At 46.1% G+C, this 19,619-nt stretch overlaps 1 protein-coding gene across 1 annotated transcript in view; it reads left to right on the forward strand.

Annotated features, from left to right (window-relative positions):
* Positions 1-19,619, forward strand: part of snx25 (sorting nexin 25) — a 211,699-nt gene that overhangs the window by 170,447 nt on the left and 21,633 nt on the right. The window contains exons 13-15 of the mRNA XM_033018822.1: positions 2,643-2,780; positions 6,655-6,768; positions 11,334-11,498. Coding sequence (XP_032874713.1) covers positions 2,643-2,780; positions 6,655-6,768; positions 11,334-11,498 — 417 coding nt within the window. The remainder of the gene's footprint in view (positions 1-2,642; positions 2,781-6,654; positions 6,769-11,333; positions 11,499-19,619) is intronic.

Genomic DNA, 19,619 nt, shown 5'->3' on the forward strand with positions numbered 1-19,619 from the left:
ATTGCCCCAAGTCTACCTAGTTCAGAACATATTTAGAGGTTGTAGTGTTTAATAGCCTGATGGCTGTAGGGAAGAAGCTGTTCCTGAACCTGGATGTTACAATTTTCAGGCTCCTGTACCTTCTTCCCGATGGCAGGAGTGTAATGAGAGCATGGCCAGGGTGGTGTGGGTCTGTGACGATGCTGGCTGCGACTCCTGTAGATGATGGGGGGAGGTCAGTACCTGTAGACAGACACAAAAAGCTGGAGTAACTCAACGCATCAGGCAGCATTTGTGGAAAAACGGAATAGGTGACTTTTCGGGTTGAGACCCTTCTTCATCCAAGGTCAACGCCTGTGATGGACCGGGCAGTGTTCACCACTTTTTGCAGTCTTCTTCGTTCCTGGGTGTTCAAGTTGCAGAACCAGTCAATATGCTCTCTACTGTACACCTGTAGAAGTTCAGGAGAGTATCCATTGACGTCTAAGGAAGTTCAGTCGCATAGGGATTCATTATGTTGGCCAAGGCTGTGGACGGAGTAGATGCCTGCGATTCCTTGCCACTGGCACCACCAGCCTAATGAGGAGGGGCGGTCTCGCTGGACATCATTTGGCGAGATTGCAACGGGCTCAGGGCACCAGCTAGCACAGTGCAGAAGCCCTGATGTTGCATCTCGAAACTAAAACTAAACCTGTGAAGAGGTTCACGTCTTGTATAAACACTCAGTTTACTATTTATAAACCATACAGCTCAACAATTAGTACCAATGGGCAAGGTGTATGTTAACATGTTGACTGTGAAGTGAAGACTAGTCCCGTCATCCGCTGCACCCCCCCCCCTCCCCAGCTGATCACCCAGGTTGGCGTTAATTGGTCGGCCCAGATCACGCAGGTCCACGCGGGTGCTCGAAGTCGACGATCAAAGTGGCTCAGGCCGCCACACCTGAAGTAAAATGGAACCTGAACTAAACCTGAACTAAAACTGAACTGAAACTGAACTGAAACTGAACTGAAACTGAACTGAAACTGAACTGAAACTGAGCTGAAACTGAACTGAACTGAAACTGAAACTGAACTGAAACTGAACTGAGCTGAACTGAAACTGAATCTGAACTGAAACTGAACTGAAACTGAACTGAGCTGAACTGAACTGAAACTGAACTGAAACTGAATTGAAACTGAAACTGAACTGAAACTGAACTGAAACTGAATTGAAACTGGACTGAAACTGGACTGAATTGAATCTGAACTGAAACTGAACTGAAACTGAACTGAACTGAAACTGAACTGAAACTGAACTGAAACTGAATTGAAACTGGACTGAAACTGAAACTGAATTGAAACTGAACTGAAACTGAACTGAAACTGAATTGAAACTGAAACGGAACTGAACTGAAACTGAAACTGAACTGAAACTGAACTGAAACTGAACTGAAACTGAATTGAAACTGAAACGGAACTGAACTGAAACTGAAACTGAACTGAAACTGAACTGAAACTGAAACTGAACTGAAACGGAACTGAAACTGAACTGAAACTGAACTGAACTGAACTGAACTGAACTGAAACTGGACTGAAACTGAACTGAAACTGGACTGAAACTGAAACTGAACTGAAACTGAACTGAAACTGAACTGAAACTGAAACTGAACTGAAACTGAACTGAAACTGAACTGAACTGAAACTGGACTGAACTGAAACTGAAACTGGACTGAACTGAAACTGAAACTGGACTGAAACTGAACTGAACTGGAACTGAACTGAAACTGAACTGAACTGAAACTGAACTGAAATTGAACTAAACTGGACTGAAACTGAACTGAAACTGAAACTGAACTGAAACTGAAACTGAACTGAAACTGAACTGAAACTGAACTGAACTGAAACTGGACTGAAACTGAACTGAAACTGGACTGAAACTGAAACTGAACTGAAACTGAACTGAAACTGAACTGAAACTGAAACTGAAACTGAACTGAAACTGAACTGAACTGAAACTGGACTGAACTGAAACTGAAACTGGACTGAACTGAAACTGAAACTGGACTGAAGCTGAACTGAACTGGAACTGAACTGAAACTGAACTGAACTGAAACTGAACTGAAATTGAACTAAACTGGACTGAAACTGAACTGAAACTGAACTGAAACTGAAACTGAAACTGAACTGAAACTGAACTGAAACTGAACTGAAACTGAACTGGACTGAAACTGAACTGAAACTGAAACTGAAACTGAACTGAAACTGAACTGAAACTGAACTGAACTGAAACTGGACTGAACTGAAACTGAACTGAAACTGAAACTGGACTGAACTGAAACTGAACTGAAACTGAAACTGAACTGAAACTGAACTGAACTGAAACTGAACTGAAACTGGACTGAAACTGGACTGAAACTGAACTGAAACTGAAACTGAACTGAAACTGAAACTGAAACTGAACTGAAACTGAAACTGAACTGAAACTGAACTGAAACTGAACTGAAACTGAACTGAAACTGAACTAAACCAGGACTGAGACGGAAGTAAAACTAAAGCTATGCTTAACCGACACTAAAACGATACTAAAACTCTGCACAGATTAATGCTTGTTACCTGTTACCTGTTGTAAGTCTGCTGAAATGCTGTGTTATTGAGTTGGTCTTTTTTTTATTCTTTGGGCAGATTGTGGAAGAAAATGGTGAACAAATGTCCTGCTATTCAATCATGGTGCAGCTGAATCCACCTGACCCCGAAAACAACGGCTGGATGGTGGGGCGAAAGCTGAGCGAGTTCCACACACTGCACAGGAAGCTCTGTGAGGTAGCTAGACCTGACTTGTTTATCAGGGCCCATGTGTAACCACCACTGTACAGCCTTCAGTTCTCTGTAGAGATCAAGATATCTGGACCATGTAATGTGCTCTGCGAATGGAGCGGCTGGGCTTGTACACTCTGGAATTTAGAAGGAAGAGAGAGGATCTTATTGAAACATATAAGATTATTAAGGGTTTGGTCACGCTAGAGGCAGGAAACATGTTCCCGATGTTGGGGGAGTCCAGAACCAGGGCCACAGTTTAAGAATAAGGGGTAAGCCATTTAGAACAGAGATGATGAAAAACATTTTTACCCAGAGAAACATAGAAACATAGAAATTAGGTGCAGGAGTAGGCCATTCGGCCCTTCGAGCCTGCACCGCCATTCAATATGATCATGGCTGATCATCCAACTCAGTATCCCGTACCTGCCTTCTCTCCATACCCTCTGATCCCCTTAGCCACAAGGGCCACATCTAACTCCCTCTTAAATATAGCCAATGAACTGGCCTCGACTACCCTCTGTGGCAGGGAGTTCCAGAGATTCACCACTCTCTGTGTGAAAAAAGTTCTTCTCATCTCGGTTTTAAAGGATTTCCCCCTTATCCTTAAGCTGTGACCCCTTGTCCTGGACTTCCCCAACATCGGGAGCAATCTTCCTGCATCTAGCCTGTCCAACCCCTTAAGAATTTTGTAAGTTTCTATAAGATCCCCTCTCAATCTCCTAAATTCTAGAGAGTATAAACCAAGTCTATCCAGTCTTTCTTCATAAGACAGTCCTGACATCCCAGGAATCAGTCTGGTGAACCTTCTCTGCACTCCCTCTATGGCAATAATGTCCTTCCTCAGATTTGGAGACCAAAACTGTACGCAATACTCCAGGTGTGGTCTCACCAAGACCCTGTACAACTGCAGTAGAACCTCCCTGCTCCTATACTCAAATCCTTTTGCTATGAAAGCTAACATACCATTCGCTTTCTTCACTGCCTGCTGCACCTGCATGCCCACTTTCAATGACTGGTGTACCATGACACCCAGGTCTCGCTGCATCTCCCCTTTTCCTAGTCGGCCACCATTTAGATAATAGTCTGCTTTCCTGTTTTTGCCACCAAAATGGATAACCTCACATTTATCCACATTATACTGCATCTGCCAAACATTTGCCCACTCACCCAGCCTATCCAAGTCACCTTGCAGTCTCCTAGCATCCTCCTCACAGCTAACACTGCCCCCCAGCTTAGTGTCATCCGCAAACTTGGAGATATTGCCTTCAATTCCCTCATCCAGATCATTAATATATATTGTAAATAGCTGGGGTCCCAGCACTGAGCCTTGCGGTAACCCACTAGTCACTGCCTGCCATTGTGAAAAGGACCCGTTTACTCCTACCCTTTGCTTCCTGTTTGCCAGCCAGTTCTCTATCCACATCAATACTGAACCCCCAATGCCATGTGCTTTAAGTTTGTAAACTAATCTCTTATGTGGGACCTTGTCGAAAGCCTTCTGGAAGTCCAGATACACCACATCCACTGGTTCTCCCCTATCCACGCTACTAGTTACATCCCCGAAAAATTCTATAAGATTCGTCAGACATGATTTACCTTTTGTAAATCCATGCTGACTTTGTCCAATGATTTCACCACTTTCCAAATGTGCTGCTATCCCATCTTTAATAACTGACTCTAGCAGTTTCCCCACTACCGATGTTAGACTAACTGGTCTGTAATTCCCCGTTTTCTCTCTCCCTCCCTTCTTAAAAAGTGGGGTTACGTTTGCTACCCGCCAATCCTCAGGAACTACTCCAGAATCTAAAGAGTTTTGAAAGATTATTACTAATGCATCCACTATTTCTGGAGCTACTTCCTTAAGTACTCTGGGATGCAGCCTATCTGGCCCTGGGGATTTATCGGCCTTTAATCCATTTAATTTACCCAACACCACTTCCCGGCTAACCTGGATTTCACTCAATTCCTCCAACTCCTTTGACCCGCGGTCCCCTGCTATTTCCGGCAGATTATTTATGTCTTCCTTAGTGAAGACGGAACCAAAGTAGTTATTCAATTGGTCCGCCATATCCTTGTTCCCCATGATCAACTCACCCGTTTCTGACTGCAAGGGACCTACATTTGTTTTAACTAATCTCTTTCTTTTCACATATCTATAAAAACTTTTGCAGTCAGTTTTTATGTTCCCTGCCAGTTTTCTTTCATAATCTATTTTTCCTTTCCTAATTAAGCCCTTTGTCCTCCTCTGCTGGTCTCTGAATTTCTACCAGTCCTCCGGTATGCTGCTTTTTCTGGCTAATTTGTACGCATCATCCTTCGCTTTGATACTATCCCTGATTTCCCTTGTTATCCACGGATGCACTACCTTCCCTGATTTATTCTTTTGCCAAACTGGGATGAACAATTTTTGTAGTTCATCAATGCAGTCTTTAAATGTCTTCCATTGCATATCCACCGTCAACCCTTTTAGAATTAATTGCCAGTCAATCTTGGCCAATTCACGTCTCATACCCTCAAAGTTACCTTTCTTTAAGTTCAGAACCATTGTTTCTGAATTAACAATGTCACTCTCCATCCTAATGAAGAACTCAACCATATTATGGTCACTTTCGCCCAAGGGGGCACGTACAACAAGACTGCTAATTAACCCTTCCTCATTACTCAATACCCAGTCTAAAATAGCCTGCTCTCTCGTTGGTTCCTCTACATGTTGATTTAGATAACTATCCCGCATACATTCCAAAAAATCCTCTTCATCAGCACCCCTGCCAATTTGATTCACCCAATCTATATGTAGATTGAAGTCACCCATTATAACGGTTTTGCCTTTGTCGCACGCATTTCTAATTTCCTGTTTGATACCATCTCCAACTTCACTACTACTATTAGGTGGCCTGTACACAACACCCACCAGCGTTTTCTGCCCCTTAGTGTTTCGCAGCTCTACCCATACCGATTCCACATCCTGCAAACTAATGTCCTTCCTTTCCATTGCGTTAATCTCCTCTCTAATCAGCAACGCTACCCCACCTCCTTTTCCTTTCTCTCTATCCCTCCTGAATATTGAATATCCCTGGATGTTCAGCTCCCAGCCTTGGTCACCCTGGAGCCATGTCTCCGTGATCCCAACTATATCATAGTCATTAATAGCTATCTGCACATTCAACTCATCCACCTTATTACGAATGCTCCTTGCATTGAGACACAAAGCCTTCAGGCTTGTTTTTACAACACTCTTACCCCTTATACAATTTTGTTGAAAAGTGGCCCTTTTTGATTTTTGCCCTGGATTTTCCGGCCTGCCACTTTTACTTTTCACCTTGCCACGTATTGCTTCTACCCTCATTTTACACCCCTCTGTCTCTACGCTCACACATTTAAGAAACCCTTTCCCTTTAACTCCATCCTCCACTAGCCCATTCGACACCCCACCCCCCTTATTCAGTTTAAAACCACCCGTGTAGCAGTGGCAAACCTGCCTGCCAGAATGCTGGTCCCACACCTGTTAAGATGCAATCCGTCCCTTTTGTACAGTTCCCCCTTACCCCAAAACAGATCCCAGTTGTGAGTCTGCGGAATTCTCTGCCTCAGAGGGCGGTGGAGGCCGGTTCTCTGGATGCTTTCAAGAGAGAGCTAGATAGGGCTCTTAAAGATAGCGGAGTCAGGGGATATGGGGAGAAGGCAGGAACAGGGTACTGATTGTGGATGATCAGCCATGATCACATTGAATGGCGGTCCTGGCTCGAAGGGCCGAATGGCCTACTCCCGCACCTATTGCCTATTGTCTATTGTCTATTGAACAAATTGATTGATGTGTTTTTAAAAACATCAGCCCAGCATTATTAATGGAGCGAACATTTGATTTTATATTTCACAGTGTTTTCCGATGTTAAAGAAGGCACAGCTACCATCTATCAGTAAATTGCCTTTTAAGTCCATTGATCAGAAGTTCTTAGACAAGTCGAAAACTCAGCTCAATATTTTTTTACAGGTAAGACCATCTAAAAAATATTTATAGCTCCAGTCTATTTTTCTATGTTTCTGCTACTGGATCATTTCAAGAGTGAGTTAGATATAGCTCTTAGAGCTAAAGGAATCTAGGGATATGGGGGAAAAGCAGGAACGGGGTACTGATTTTAGATGAGCAGCCATGATCATATTGAATGGCTGTGCTGGCTCGATAGGGCCTGCACCTATTTTTCTATGTTTCTTTTTTTCAGTCACAATGTTAGTTTGATAGTCAGTGGTAAATTGAAACTGGGTGATCCATTTTTATAAAATTATATGTGATTTCTATCTAAGATAGACTCAAAATGCTGGAGTAAGTCAGCGGGGCATGCAGCATCTCTGGAGAGAAGGTATGGATGAGGTTTTGGACCAAGACGCTTCTTCAGAGCAGGATCTGCAGATCTTTCCTCCACTTTGATTTCTATCTCCTGTGTAACAATGGTTTTTGTTATAGAAAAACTGAAAATCACATGATCATGGAAATCTCACAAAAACAGCATAGGTATAACAGAATAACAGAATTAGATGCACAGAATCTCTTGGCCAGAGTCGGTGAATCGACGACCAGAGGAGAAAGGTTTAATATGAAGGGGAAAATATTTGATAGGAATCTAAAGGGTAACTTTTTTCACACAAAGGGTGGTGGGTGTATGGAACAAGCTGCCAGAGGAGGTAGTTGAGGCTGGAACTATCCCAACGTCGTGACTTCAGGACCCGTATCCGCCCAACTGGGCAAAGCAAGATTGCCACAGGAGCTCAGGCTCGAACCACTTCAACTTCTACTGCAGCGCCCACCCAACTGTGTCCCATATGTGGGCGAGCCTTCCGGGCCCGGATCGGTCTCACCGCTCACCTCCGGACAGTCACCCCACAAACAAAAACAAAAACCTCCGAGCGGAGATGCTCGGCGAAACGATCGCCAAGCCTACGCTTGGTCTCACCGATGTAGGTCAGCTGACATCTAGAGCAGCAGATGCAATAGATGAGGTTGGAGGAGGTGCAGGTAAACCTCTATCGCACCTGGAACGACTGCTTGGGTCCTTGAATGGAGTCGGGGGGGAGGTAAAGCGACAAGTGTTCGTTTCGCCGAGCACCTCCGCTCGGTCCGCATTAACCAACCTGATTTTCTGGTGGCTCAGCACTGTCTGTCCTGGGCCTCCTCCATGGCCAGAGTGAGCACCACCGGAAATTGGAGGAGCACCACGTCATATTCCGCTTGGGCAGTCTGCACCCTAGCGGCATGAACATTAAATTCTCCAATTTCCAGTAGCCCTTGTTGTCTCCTCCCCCACTCAGCTCTCCCTCAGCCCTCGGGCTCCTCCTCTTCCTTTTTCCTTTCTTCTCCCCCCCCACCCTACATCAGTCTGAAGGGTTGGAGGGATATGGGCCAAACGTGGGCAGTCAAAGTCAAAGTCAATTGTATTCGTCACATGCAGCCAAAGGTACAGTGAAATGAATTTGCCAGCAGCGATACACTTGAAAAGAACACACAATACATAATAAAATTTAACACAAACATCCACCACAGGTGGGACTAGTTTAGCCTGGACATGTTGGTCGACATGAGGAAATTGGGCCGAAGGGCCAGATTCCACAATGTACGACTCTATGACTCTAAGTTGGAAATATGCAGTGAGCCAGTTGCAAGATTAAAACAGTGTTGGGTTTGGTCTGAAGATGGGTTTCGACCCGAAACGTTGCCTATTTCCTTCGCTCCATAGATGCTGCCTCACCCGCTGAGTTTCTCCAGAATTTTTGTCTACCTTGGGTTTATGACCTTTCATCGCATGGTTTCAGATGAGAATGGACTGGGTCAATAGAGTGTGTTATTTTTCAAGCAGTGGAAAAAATGGATGTCTTTAATCAATCATCTACCCTGCCAGTGAAGCATTTCCCTTGCCTTCGTAATAATTAGTTTAGAGATACAGCGTGAAACAGGCCCTTCGGCCTACCGAGTCCGCATCGACCAGCGAGCCCTGCACATTAACACCATCCTACACACTCCCACTAGGGACAATTTGGAACACACTCGGGATAAAAGGAAACCAGAGCTCTAGGAGAAAACCCACGCAGGTCACGGGGAGAACGTACAAACTCCGTACAGACAGCACCCGTAGTCTGGATCGACCGGGGTTTCTGGCGCTGTGAGGCAGCAACTCTATCGCTGCGCTATCGTTGACATTTTTTTCACAGACATGTTTTCCCCTTGCTTTTTTTTCCAAAGAAAGAGAATTCTAGGATAGTAACCTGGATGTTTGCAGTGGTATTAAAAAAAAATCTAATTCATGAAACGACATTGTAGTCTGATGGTTCACTAATGCTACTGCAACTGTCCCTTAGTGAGAAGTTAACCAGGTGCATATTTTCAATCATCACTAAAGCCCTTGCAATATTTCTTTCCTATCCTTTGTAGCAATTGATTCTGTTTGCTGAATATTTAGTACATTTTGTTCCCTTTGTGGCAACATCGAGTTTCCCTCTCCCCTGATTCTCAGTCTGAAGAAGGGTCTTGACCAGAAACATCACCCATTCCTTCTCACCAGAGATGCTGCTTGTCCCGCTGAGTTATCTTAAAGATAGCGGAGTTAGGCGATATGGGGAGAAGACAGGAACGGGGTACTGATTGGAGATGATCAGCCATGATCACATTGAATGGCGGTGCTGGCTCGAAGGGCCGAATGGCCTACTCCTGCACCTATTGTCTAATGTCTATTACTCCAGCCTATCTTCAGTAAACCAGCGTCTGCAGTTCCTTCCTACACATTACTTCTCGCGTTGATGATATAACAAGAATCACACCGTTATATCATGCCTTCAAATCCTGATTATTGGCGTGATCTGAATATTATTAGTCAGGCTGCACGTTCTAATCAGGATGTACATCTGAGTTAAGAAAAGGTCTGGGATCAACAAAGAAAGTCAAAGCTGTGCTTTCCGTTGATCTTGCAAGCAACGTTTTAATAAGACGTCAGTTGCTATGGAAAAATTGCCTTTAATCTCTCCCTGCTTTTAAAAGTCAGCTCAGAGCAATGACATCAAAGAACTTTGTGTAGCTGCACTCTGTGAAGATGAGTCACTGGGGTTTAGAACATTAGCATTGATTGTTCCTCCATGACTGACGAAAGTCTTTGGTTTCTGGATTGACCACCCATTTTAAAATTTGCCTGCCATATATATATATATATATGAGAGAAAACCAGAGCACCCGGTGAAAACCCACATGGTCACAGGGAGAACGCACAATCTCCGTGCAGACAGCACCCTTAGCCAGGATCGAATGGACGGCACAGTAGCGCAGCGGTAGAATTGCCGCCTTACAGCGCCAGAGACCCAGGTTCGATCCTGACTACGGGTGCTGTCTGTACGGAGTTTGTACGATCTCCCCGTGACCTACGTGAGTTTTCTCCGGGTGTTACGGTTTCCTCTCACACTCCAAAGACGTGCATGTTTATAGGTTAATTAGCTTCGGCACACAAAAATACATGTAAAATTTCCCTAGTGGGTAGGATAATGGTATGTAAGGGGTGATCGCTGGTAGGCGCGGACTCGGTGGGCCGAAGGGCCTGTTTCCGCGCTGTATCTCTAAACTAAAAACCAACCTAAGGCTAAACAATTGCTTGGACACAAAATGCTGGAGTAACTCAGCGAGTCAGGCAGCATCTCTGGAGAGAAGGAATGGGTGCGTTTCAAGTCGAGACCCTTCTTCAGACTGAGGGTCAGGGGAGTGGGAGATAAAGATATGGAAGGGTAAGGTGTGAAAACACAGATCAAAGGGACGTAGATCATGGAAATGTAGAATGGTTCATTGTTGACTGTGGGGAAGGTGACAACGAAGCAGACAATTAGTAAAATTTAATCAGGAGGACAGTGGAACTAGTCGGAGAACTAGGGTGGGGGAGGGATGGAGAGAGAGGGTAAGCATGGGTTACTTGAAGTTAGATAAATCAATATTCATACTTCTGGGGGTGTAAGCTGCCCAAGCAAAATATGAGGTGCTGTTCCTCCAATTTGCGCTGGACCTCACTCTGGCCATGGAGGAGGCCCAGGTCAGAAAGGTCAGATTGGGAATGGGAGGGGGAGTTAAAGTGCTGAGCAACCGGGAGATCAGGTAGGTTTAGGCGGACAGAGCGGAGGTGTTCAACGAAACGATCGCCGAGCCTGCGCTTGATCTCGCCGATAGACTGTATAGGAGCTGTTCCAGGTGTGGTCTCGACCCGAAAGATCACCTATTCCTTCCATCCAGAGATGCTGCCAGCATTTTGTGTCTGTCCCGCTGAGTTACTCCAGCATTTTGTGTCTGTCCCGCTGAGTTACTCCAGCATTTTGTTTCTATCTCAGGTTTGTAGGTTAATTAGCTTCGGTACAAATAATATTGTAAGTTGTCCCTAGTGTGTAGGATAGTTCTAGCGTACGGGGGGGATCGCTGGTCGGCACGGACTCGTTGGGCCGAAGGGCCCGTTTCCGCACTGTATCTCTAAACTAACAACCAACCTAAGACTAAACAATTGCGTTTGGGTATTTGTGTTGACATGCCCTTCCTCCTCACAGAAACTCCTGACAGATGAGAAGCTCTGCCAGAGCGAGGCCCTCTACGGCTTTCTCAGCCCTTCCCCAGAATACCTGAAAGTTGTTGATGTCCAGGGCAAGAAGTCAGCCTTCTCTTTGTCATCCTTTCTTGAGAGGCTTCCTGGAGATTTCTTCTCTCATCAAGAGGTACGTATGAGGTCATGTCATAAGTGATAGGAGCAGAATTAGGCCATTCGACCCATCAAGTCTACTCCGCCATTCAATCATGGCTGATCTATCTCTCCCTCCTAACCCCATTCTTCTGGCTTCTTCCCATAGCCCCTGACACCCGTACTAATCAAGAATCTATCAATCTCTGCCTTCAAAAGATCCACTGTCTTAGCCTCCACTGCCTTCTGTGGCAAAAAAATTCAACAGATTCACCACCCTCTGATTAAGGAAATTTCTCGCAATCTCCTTCATAAAATAACTTCCTTTAATTCTGAGGCTGTGACCTCTAGTCCTAGACTCTCCCACTAGTGGAAACATCCTCTCCACATCCATTCCATCCAAGCCTTTCACTATTCTGTATGTTTCAATGAGGTCCCCCCTCATTCTTCTAAACTCCAGCGAGAACAGGCCCAGTGCCGACAAACGCTCCTCATAGGCTAACCTACTCATTCCTGGGATCATTCTTGTAAACCTCCTCTGGACCCTCTCCAGAGCCAGCACATCCTTCCACAGATACGGTGCCCAAAATTACTCACAATACTCCAAATGCGGCCTGACCAGCGCCTTATAGAGCCTCAGCGTCACATCCCTGTTTTTGTATACAAGTCCTCTTGAAATAAATACTAGCATTGAGTTTGCTTTCTTTACTACCAATTCGACTTGCAGATTATCTTTTTGACTCTTGAATATCAATGAGGCTTTGCATAACTACACCTCGTGGTTTAATTTATTTAATTTTATTTTAAAGAACCAGGCTTTGCAATAGCTGGTCAAGCTTAATAACTGATGAAGAACCATTGCTTATATCTACTTGAAAATTTTAGAATAGGGTTAATAATTGTTTTGTTAAGTCTCCTCAGAAACCCCGTCTAATACCGCCTTCTTAAAATCAGTTCAATTCAGTTTAGTTTATTGTCACGTGTACCGAGGTACAGTGAAAAGCTTTTGTTACGTGCTAACCAGTCATGATTACAATCGAGCCGTCCACAGTATATAGATACATGATAAGGGAATAACGTTTAGTGCAAGGTAAAGCCAGCTAATGTGTACAAATGTATAATTCTCTGCCACTCTCAGGCAGTAGAGGCCAATTCACTGCATGTATTCAAGAGAGAGTTCGATTTGGCTCTTGGAGTTAACAGAACCAAGGGATATAGGGAGAAAGCAGGAACGGGGTACTGATTGTGGATGATCAGCCATGACCACATTGAATGGCGGTGCTGGCTCGAAGGGCCGAATGACCTACACCTGCACCTATTGTCTATGTTTCTATGTATGACTGCCTTTATTCTTTCTGCTACTACTCACCACTACACCCACCGGCAGAGTAAACCCATAGTCCAAACTCTGAGTTTCTCTCGCCAGTCCCTTAGCATTTCACTCACACTAAACTCTCCATTTTAACCATGGTTTGGGAACGGTTCCATCCAAGACCAAAATTACCTGTGCATGTTCTCCAGAGATGCTGCTTGACCGGCTGAGCTGCCCCAGCACACTGTGCCCAGTCATAGCTTTGTGTCCAGCATTCTCGCCTCTGAAGCAAAAGGTTCAAGTCACACCAGGGCTGGCCTTAGGAGGTGCGGGGCCCAATTGGGAACAATTTTGGTGAGCCCCAGGTTCCCAGCCAAGGTCTGTAGAATCATAGAAACATAATTAATGTCTATTATAGACTATATCTTTATATCTCTATGGTAGAATGGAAAGTAATCAAAATGTGTGCTTAAAAAGTGCATGTGACAATGGACCAAACAGACCTAAGCTACATTTTAATATAAAATTGCATACACGTAAGCCACCAAGTAACAAACAAAACGTGTAGATGACGTGTAGATGACCTCTGAAAAGTACATCGTTAGAATAGCACTTGTTTTAGTGACTGTGAAATGAAAAAAAAGTCATTTAATTAACTAGATCCTGGAAAACCAATAACGATTGGTGAAAAACCAGTCCTGGCATGACATTTTGGGCTTCAGCCCCATCCTGCCCTTTGGGCTTCTACCCCATCCTAACTTGGGGGTGTGGGGGGGGGGGGGGTGTGTGTGTGTGTGTGTGTGTGTGTGTGTGTGTGTGTGTGTGTGTGTGTGTGTGTGTGTGTGTGTGTGTGTGTGTGTGTGTGTGTGTGTGTGTGTGTGTGTGTGTGTGTGTGTTGCCTGTGCATGATGTGTGTGGGAGGGAAGGAGAGAAGGGAGTGAGGGAAGTAGAGAAAGAAGGGAGGGAGGGAAGGAGAGAAAGAAGGGTGGGAGGGAAGGAGAGAAAGAAGGGAGGGAGGGAAGGAGAGAAAGAAGGGAGGGAGGGAAGGAGAGAAAGAAGGGAGGGAGGGAAGGAGAGAAAGAAGGGAGGGAGGGAAGGAGAGAAAGAAGGGAGGGAGGGAAGGAGAGAAGGGAAAAGAGAGAGAGGAAGGAGGGAGGGAAGGAGAGAAACGAGAGAGGGAAGAAGGGAAGGGAGGGAGGGAAGGGAAGGAGAGAAGGGAGGGAGAGGGCCGGCGGCGGGAGCGGATGCCGGGGAGTGTGGACGGGTGTGAGCTGAGGCCGAGGTTTGTAAACGTTGCTCCAAAGCCCGGCCCGGCCCTCCGTGTATTGTTCACGGCATCTCCCCGGGGAGAGGTGGGGGGGGGGGGGAGCCAGGGCCGTGTGCATGAAGCACGGCGACTGGTGAGGTGGGAGCGCTGCCCCGGGACCGTGAGGGAACGACCCACCTCCCATTCTCCATTCCCCCTCACACCCCCTCCTCGTCTACCCCTTCCCCCTCCACCCCTCTACTCACTCTCCACCCCTCTCCCCCCCCCCTCCACCCGGGGTGCGTGGGGCCTCCTTAGGCGCGGGGCCCAATTGGGAGCAATGGGTCCGATTGGCTTAAGGCCTGCCCTGAGTCACACTTATGGGTCTGTCCCACTTACGCGACTTTTTCGGCGACTGCCGGCACCCGTCATAGGTCGCTCCGGGTCGCCGAAAATTTTCAACGTTGAAAATCCAGCGGCGACCAGAATGATGCTGCGACTCTTTGGACGACTGAGGATACTACTCACGACCACACAGGCGACACCTCGGTGACACGTCGCGGGTTGAAGCCTGTACGGTCGTGAGTAGTCGCCCAAAGAGTGTAAGTGGGACAGGTTGTGTAAGTGGGACAGGCCCATTAAACACATTTTGCTCAACTGCGGGACTAACTGCAATCCTCATGCATCGTAATGGTACTAGTTGCTGCTCCTGCTCCAAGATCTGGATCTATATCTCTTCCATTTGATAACAAAGGTCGTTGCCCAGGACAGAGTTCAAGTTTCAGTTCACGTTTATTGTCACATGCACCAATTGGTGCAGTGAGGTTTGAGTTACCGTACAGCCACACGAATAAAATGAACACAACACACGATAGAGTTTAACATGAACATCCCCACACAGCGGAATCAACGTTTCCCACTGTGAGGGAAGGCAATAAAACAGTAAGATTAAACGAGAACTTACCAGTTTGAAGTTTGATCTGTATTTTATGAGGAGTTACGATGAGGGATTACGTGAAGAACCCGCTCAGCGCGCATGCACGGCATACTTCCAAGCAGCGGTGTGGAATCACAGACACAGTTATTGAAGTAAACATAGTAAAGAAAAGGAGACATCAGTTATCAGTTTGACCTATATTATGAGGGTGGGAGCGGAGGGCACGTAATCCCTCATCGGAACTCCTCATAAAATACAGATCAAACTTCAAACTGGTAAGTTCTCGTTTAATCTTACTATTTTACTTCGGAGTCACGTGAGTGACTACGTGAAGACTTCAAAGCTCTGTGATTTCAAACCGTGTAACAGTTTTATTTCACTCACTGCCGAAGTTCTTGAGGGAGGAAGTGTGTTATCGTAACCAACCAATGAATCTGTTTTTCGAGAAACAAAAATGGTATTTAGTAACAATAACAAATTAAATTGCTCCCCCGGGCTTAAATTAAATATTTGCAGTTTGTAAAAATTTTCTGCAAACAAGTCAGGTTTCGTCAACGGCTTATTGTAAAAATTTCTGAATGTCGTTTCCCTCGACCATTCTGCTGTCGTCAGAATATGGTCAACCGGTACGTCCATTCTTTCGGCCGTTGATGTAGACGCTGCCCTGGTGGAATGAGATTTGAAAAAAGTTAGCCTATTCCGGCAGCCTTTAGTACCTGCTTGAGCCATCTTGCAATGGTTTGGCTCGTTACCCGGCCATGAGGTTTTTTGTGGCTGACCCATAAGGCTTTTTCACTCCCTCTGATGTTATAGGTTATGTCTATATAATATAGTAGATAGGTCATGACACACAACCGCGGCTCTGGCGGGTAAGCCCGGAACACCACAACTGGATTAGATTAGATTAGATTATACCTTTAATAATCCTTTTCAGGAAATTACAGTGCCACGACAGCTTCAAGACAGACATAACACCACACATTTCCTCAAATGGCTTCCATACTTAACAAGTTAAAATACGTTAAAATACAAGTTAAAATACAATTAATTTTTAAAAAGTGCAGTTATTTATGCGCATTATATAATCTTATAGCAGCTGGTAAACAGGACTTCCTATGTCTCTCCGTTTTGCACATTGGTGCAATCAGCCTCTGACTGAAGATGCTGCTCTTGATCACCTTCAGGGCATGGAGTGGGTGAGTGGGGTTGGTCATTATAGAACCTAGTTTGTTCAGATTGGCTATACCTGGCCTGCTCTGTTCTACCAGACCCTGGATGATGAACGAGATCTGGTCTGGGGTGGTCACCATGTTGTCCAGTCGCAATCGATGTAGTGACTGGACCCTCCGAGTGGATACAAGTGCCATCAACATGAGCGTTTTCAGGGTAGTTTGTTCGAGGCTGGGGGACCTGGCTGGTGGCCATCCCCTGAGGTACGTCAGGACCACACTGACATCCCATAAATGGGTATACCTTGGTCTAGGGGTTTGATGTTATAGATGCCCTTCATTAATTTGACCACCAGTGGATGGGATCCCATCGGCTGTTGTCCTGGTGCTGGTTTCAAATAAGCAGACAGGGCACTCCTTGCTGTGTTGACGGCACTGTAGCTGATTCCTCTTTGTGGTGTAGGTAGGCCAGGAACTCCAGTGCGTTGGTGACTGTTGCTGTTGTGTACGTGGTCCTTGTTTCCTGGCAGTACTTCTCGCATTTCTTGATGCTGGTTAAGTACTGCTTCTTAGTGGATGTTCGAAAGGGATGCTGACATGGTGTTGATGGTTTGTTCTGACAATCCCAGTTCCAGATAAGGTCTGTTTAAAACCCTGCAACCCATGAGTTTGATTTTCTCATGGCATGGGTGGCTTATGCCTGATACCGGGTGAGTTAACAACTCTGGGTCACTGGGGAATACCATCGGTGTTTCAACAAACATGTCGTGCAGTACTGGGAACCATGGCTGTGTAGGCCAGTCAGGTACTATCAAACCCTGATGCAGAGTCCATCTGTATTTTTCGTAGTACCTGACTGATGAGGCAGAAGGGAGGGAAAACATAGAAGAAGGAATTTCCCCAATCCAGCATGAAGGCATCTACTACCGCTGCTGCCTCTGGGTCTGGTTCCCAAGCGACATGCATAGGTATCTGGTGATTTAGCCTTGATGCAAATAAATCGATATCTGGCGTGCCATATAGCTTGATAATTTTTGCAAATACTTTGGGTTTTACATCCATTCGATGTTGTCATTGAATTTGCGTGACCTGGTGTCTGCCACTGTATTTAGCTTACCTGATAGGTAAGTTGCTGATAGTCAAATATGTCTTTTTGACACACCATTGCCAAATTGTGTTGACCAATTTGTCGCATGATAACGATTTTATGCCTCCCATAATGTTAATGTAGGCCACCACCGTAGTATTATCCATTTGTAACCGTACAAGCAGTGATGCATATTTGATGTATATGCTTTTAATCCATAAAAGGCACCCAACATCGCTAAATAATTAATGCCCCGTGTAAGTAGTAATGATGACTTTAGGTTAGTCCATCTACCACCTGTTAGATAATGATAGGGCTGAAACTATGCCAACTGTTTTTGATATAGTTTCAGTGGGTAATTTCATGACCCAATCATAATGACCTGCATGATATTTTAATGCCTGTACCTTTGCTCTTTGTATATTTTATAATGCAATGGTCCGAATTGTGTAGCCAGGAATGCTGCTACCATTTTCCCAATTACTCTTGCTACTTGTCGAATAGTTGGTTGCTCGTTGACCATTAAATTGTGGCATAATTGTGCCAATTCAACCGTTTTGTCTTTTGGCAAAGTTACAGTCATATGGACTGAATTAATTGTGAAGTCTAAGTAGTCCATGATAGTGGATGGCTTCAACTTTGATTTATCTGGATGTAAAACAAACCCCAGGGTTTCGAAAACTGTTTTGTAGCTGAAAAACAGCTGACATAGCCAATTCCATGGTCTTCTTATTAGTTTTGCCAGGGCTGGTTTTAGTATCTTGATGAATAACCTTGAGCTGACGTTACCCCATGGGGTAATGCTTTAACTGTCATAGTTGCCCCATCCAGGTAAATTTTAGGTATCTGCGTAGATCCTTTTGAATGGGTACTGAATAGTAAGCATATTTGAGGCCAATGCTTGCCATAAAGTATCCTTAGAAATTAGATTCCTTATTTTATATATTCTTGTAGGCACCAGACCCACCTACCTCCATGGATATGGGCATTTCTTCTGTCTCTTCCCAGACCAGCGAGTCTGGCGCGTTGTCTGACGTGGCGGTGATGTTGGGGGGTGGCGCATTTACCATGCGGTCCTGCTCTGGGCCGTGGTCTAAAAGACTCCCGGGCATAAAAAAATGCTGTCCCCGAGCTTTCACCAGTCCCATATGGTAGACGTCGACTGGTGGACGCGATGGGGTGCTGCCGCTTGGGTATTTTATTTTTGGGGTTTGCTCGTCCTGGGGCCTGACCTCATGAGGCCGAAAGTTTATTCCCATGAGGTTTTTTGCCAAAGAGCAGTGAGGCTGACTCAGTGGCTGGGGTTTAGCACAACCCAAATTCGGGATTTAGGGCAGATCTTATGATTTATATACGGAGGTAATTTATCTCGCTCTGCGTGTTGCACAACAGTGCGAGAGTGATTTGTTAGTTAGTGGTCATCTCCGTATTGTCCACAGAAAACGAGCAAATGGTGTGATGGCTGACGTCAGGATCCTGAGGATCCGCTGCAGTATCAGCTCCTGTCCGAGTATTTGTCCCGACGTGCCCCCAGATTTGGCTGTTGAGTGCCGGCACTTTGAAGGACTATAATTCATTGGAGCTGTACATTTTAAGCCTTATTAACCACCTGCTCCTGTAGGTGCCTGTCGGAGAGGTGGTCAACGCTGGCCGTTAGTTTTTAGGCTCTAATGGCCTTCCTGCACGTGGGGTAGCCACGTAGCGGTCCACACACACCCAGCAGCTCTTCCTGTTCCTGCACCCCTGGCATACTCCCGAATTCTTCAGCCAGCGACCCCCTCTTCATGACCAGCCCAGCCCTGGTCACCCCAAAGCTAACCACACTAAGGAGGAAGCGATGGGCAGTGCCTAGGCACTGTGGAGGGTATGCCTGAACCCTCCAGCGAGACTGCCCCTCACGTAGCGTGTCTCGCAGGAGCTCCTGCTCCAGGAGCCGCTCCAGCGGCTCAGGCGGCTGTCTCTCTCCCATACGGGTGGAGAGACGTCCCCTCCGACAAGTCGGAAGCCACCGGCCGGATGCCTCTTCGGATGGCTAAACATCCAGCCCGCAGCTCAGGCACTAGCGGGACTGGGCTCGGCGAGGTGATGGGGATAGCGGAGTGCCCGGTAATTGTTCCTACCGCCTGTTGCTGCCCGCCCTGCAATGGAACGCTCCTCCGCTGGAGTCGAGCGGGGGACAGGTTCTTCTAGAGCTTTTGTGCCTTGTGTAGCGAGAGCGCCCCTCAAGCAGCGCGTCTCGCAGGCACCTGCTCCGAGAGCCGCTCCAGCGGCTCAGGCGGCTCTCTCTCCCCCCGTGTGGGTGGAGAGACGTCCCGTCCCAAATCGGGAAAAACACCTGCCGGATGCCTCTTCGGGTGGCTATGCATCCAGCCCGCTGCTCAGGTACTAGCGGGCTGGGCTCGGCACG

The sequence above is a fragment of the Amblyraja radiata genome, chromosome 3 (genome assembly GCF_010909765.2).
Source record: "Amblyraja radiata isolate CabotCenter1 chromosome 3, sAmbRad1.1.pri, whole genome shotgun sequence".
NCBI lineage: Eukaryota > Metazoa > Chordata > Chondrichthyes > Rajiformes > Rajidae > Amblyraja > Amblyraja radiata.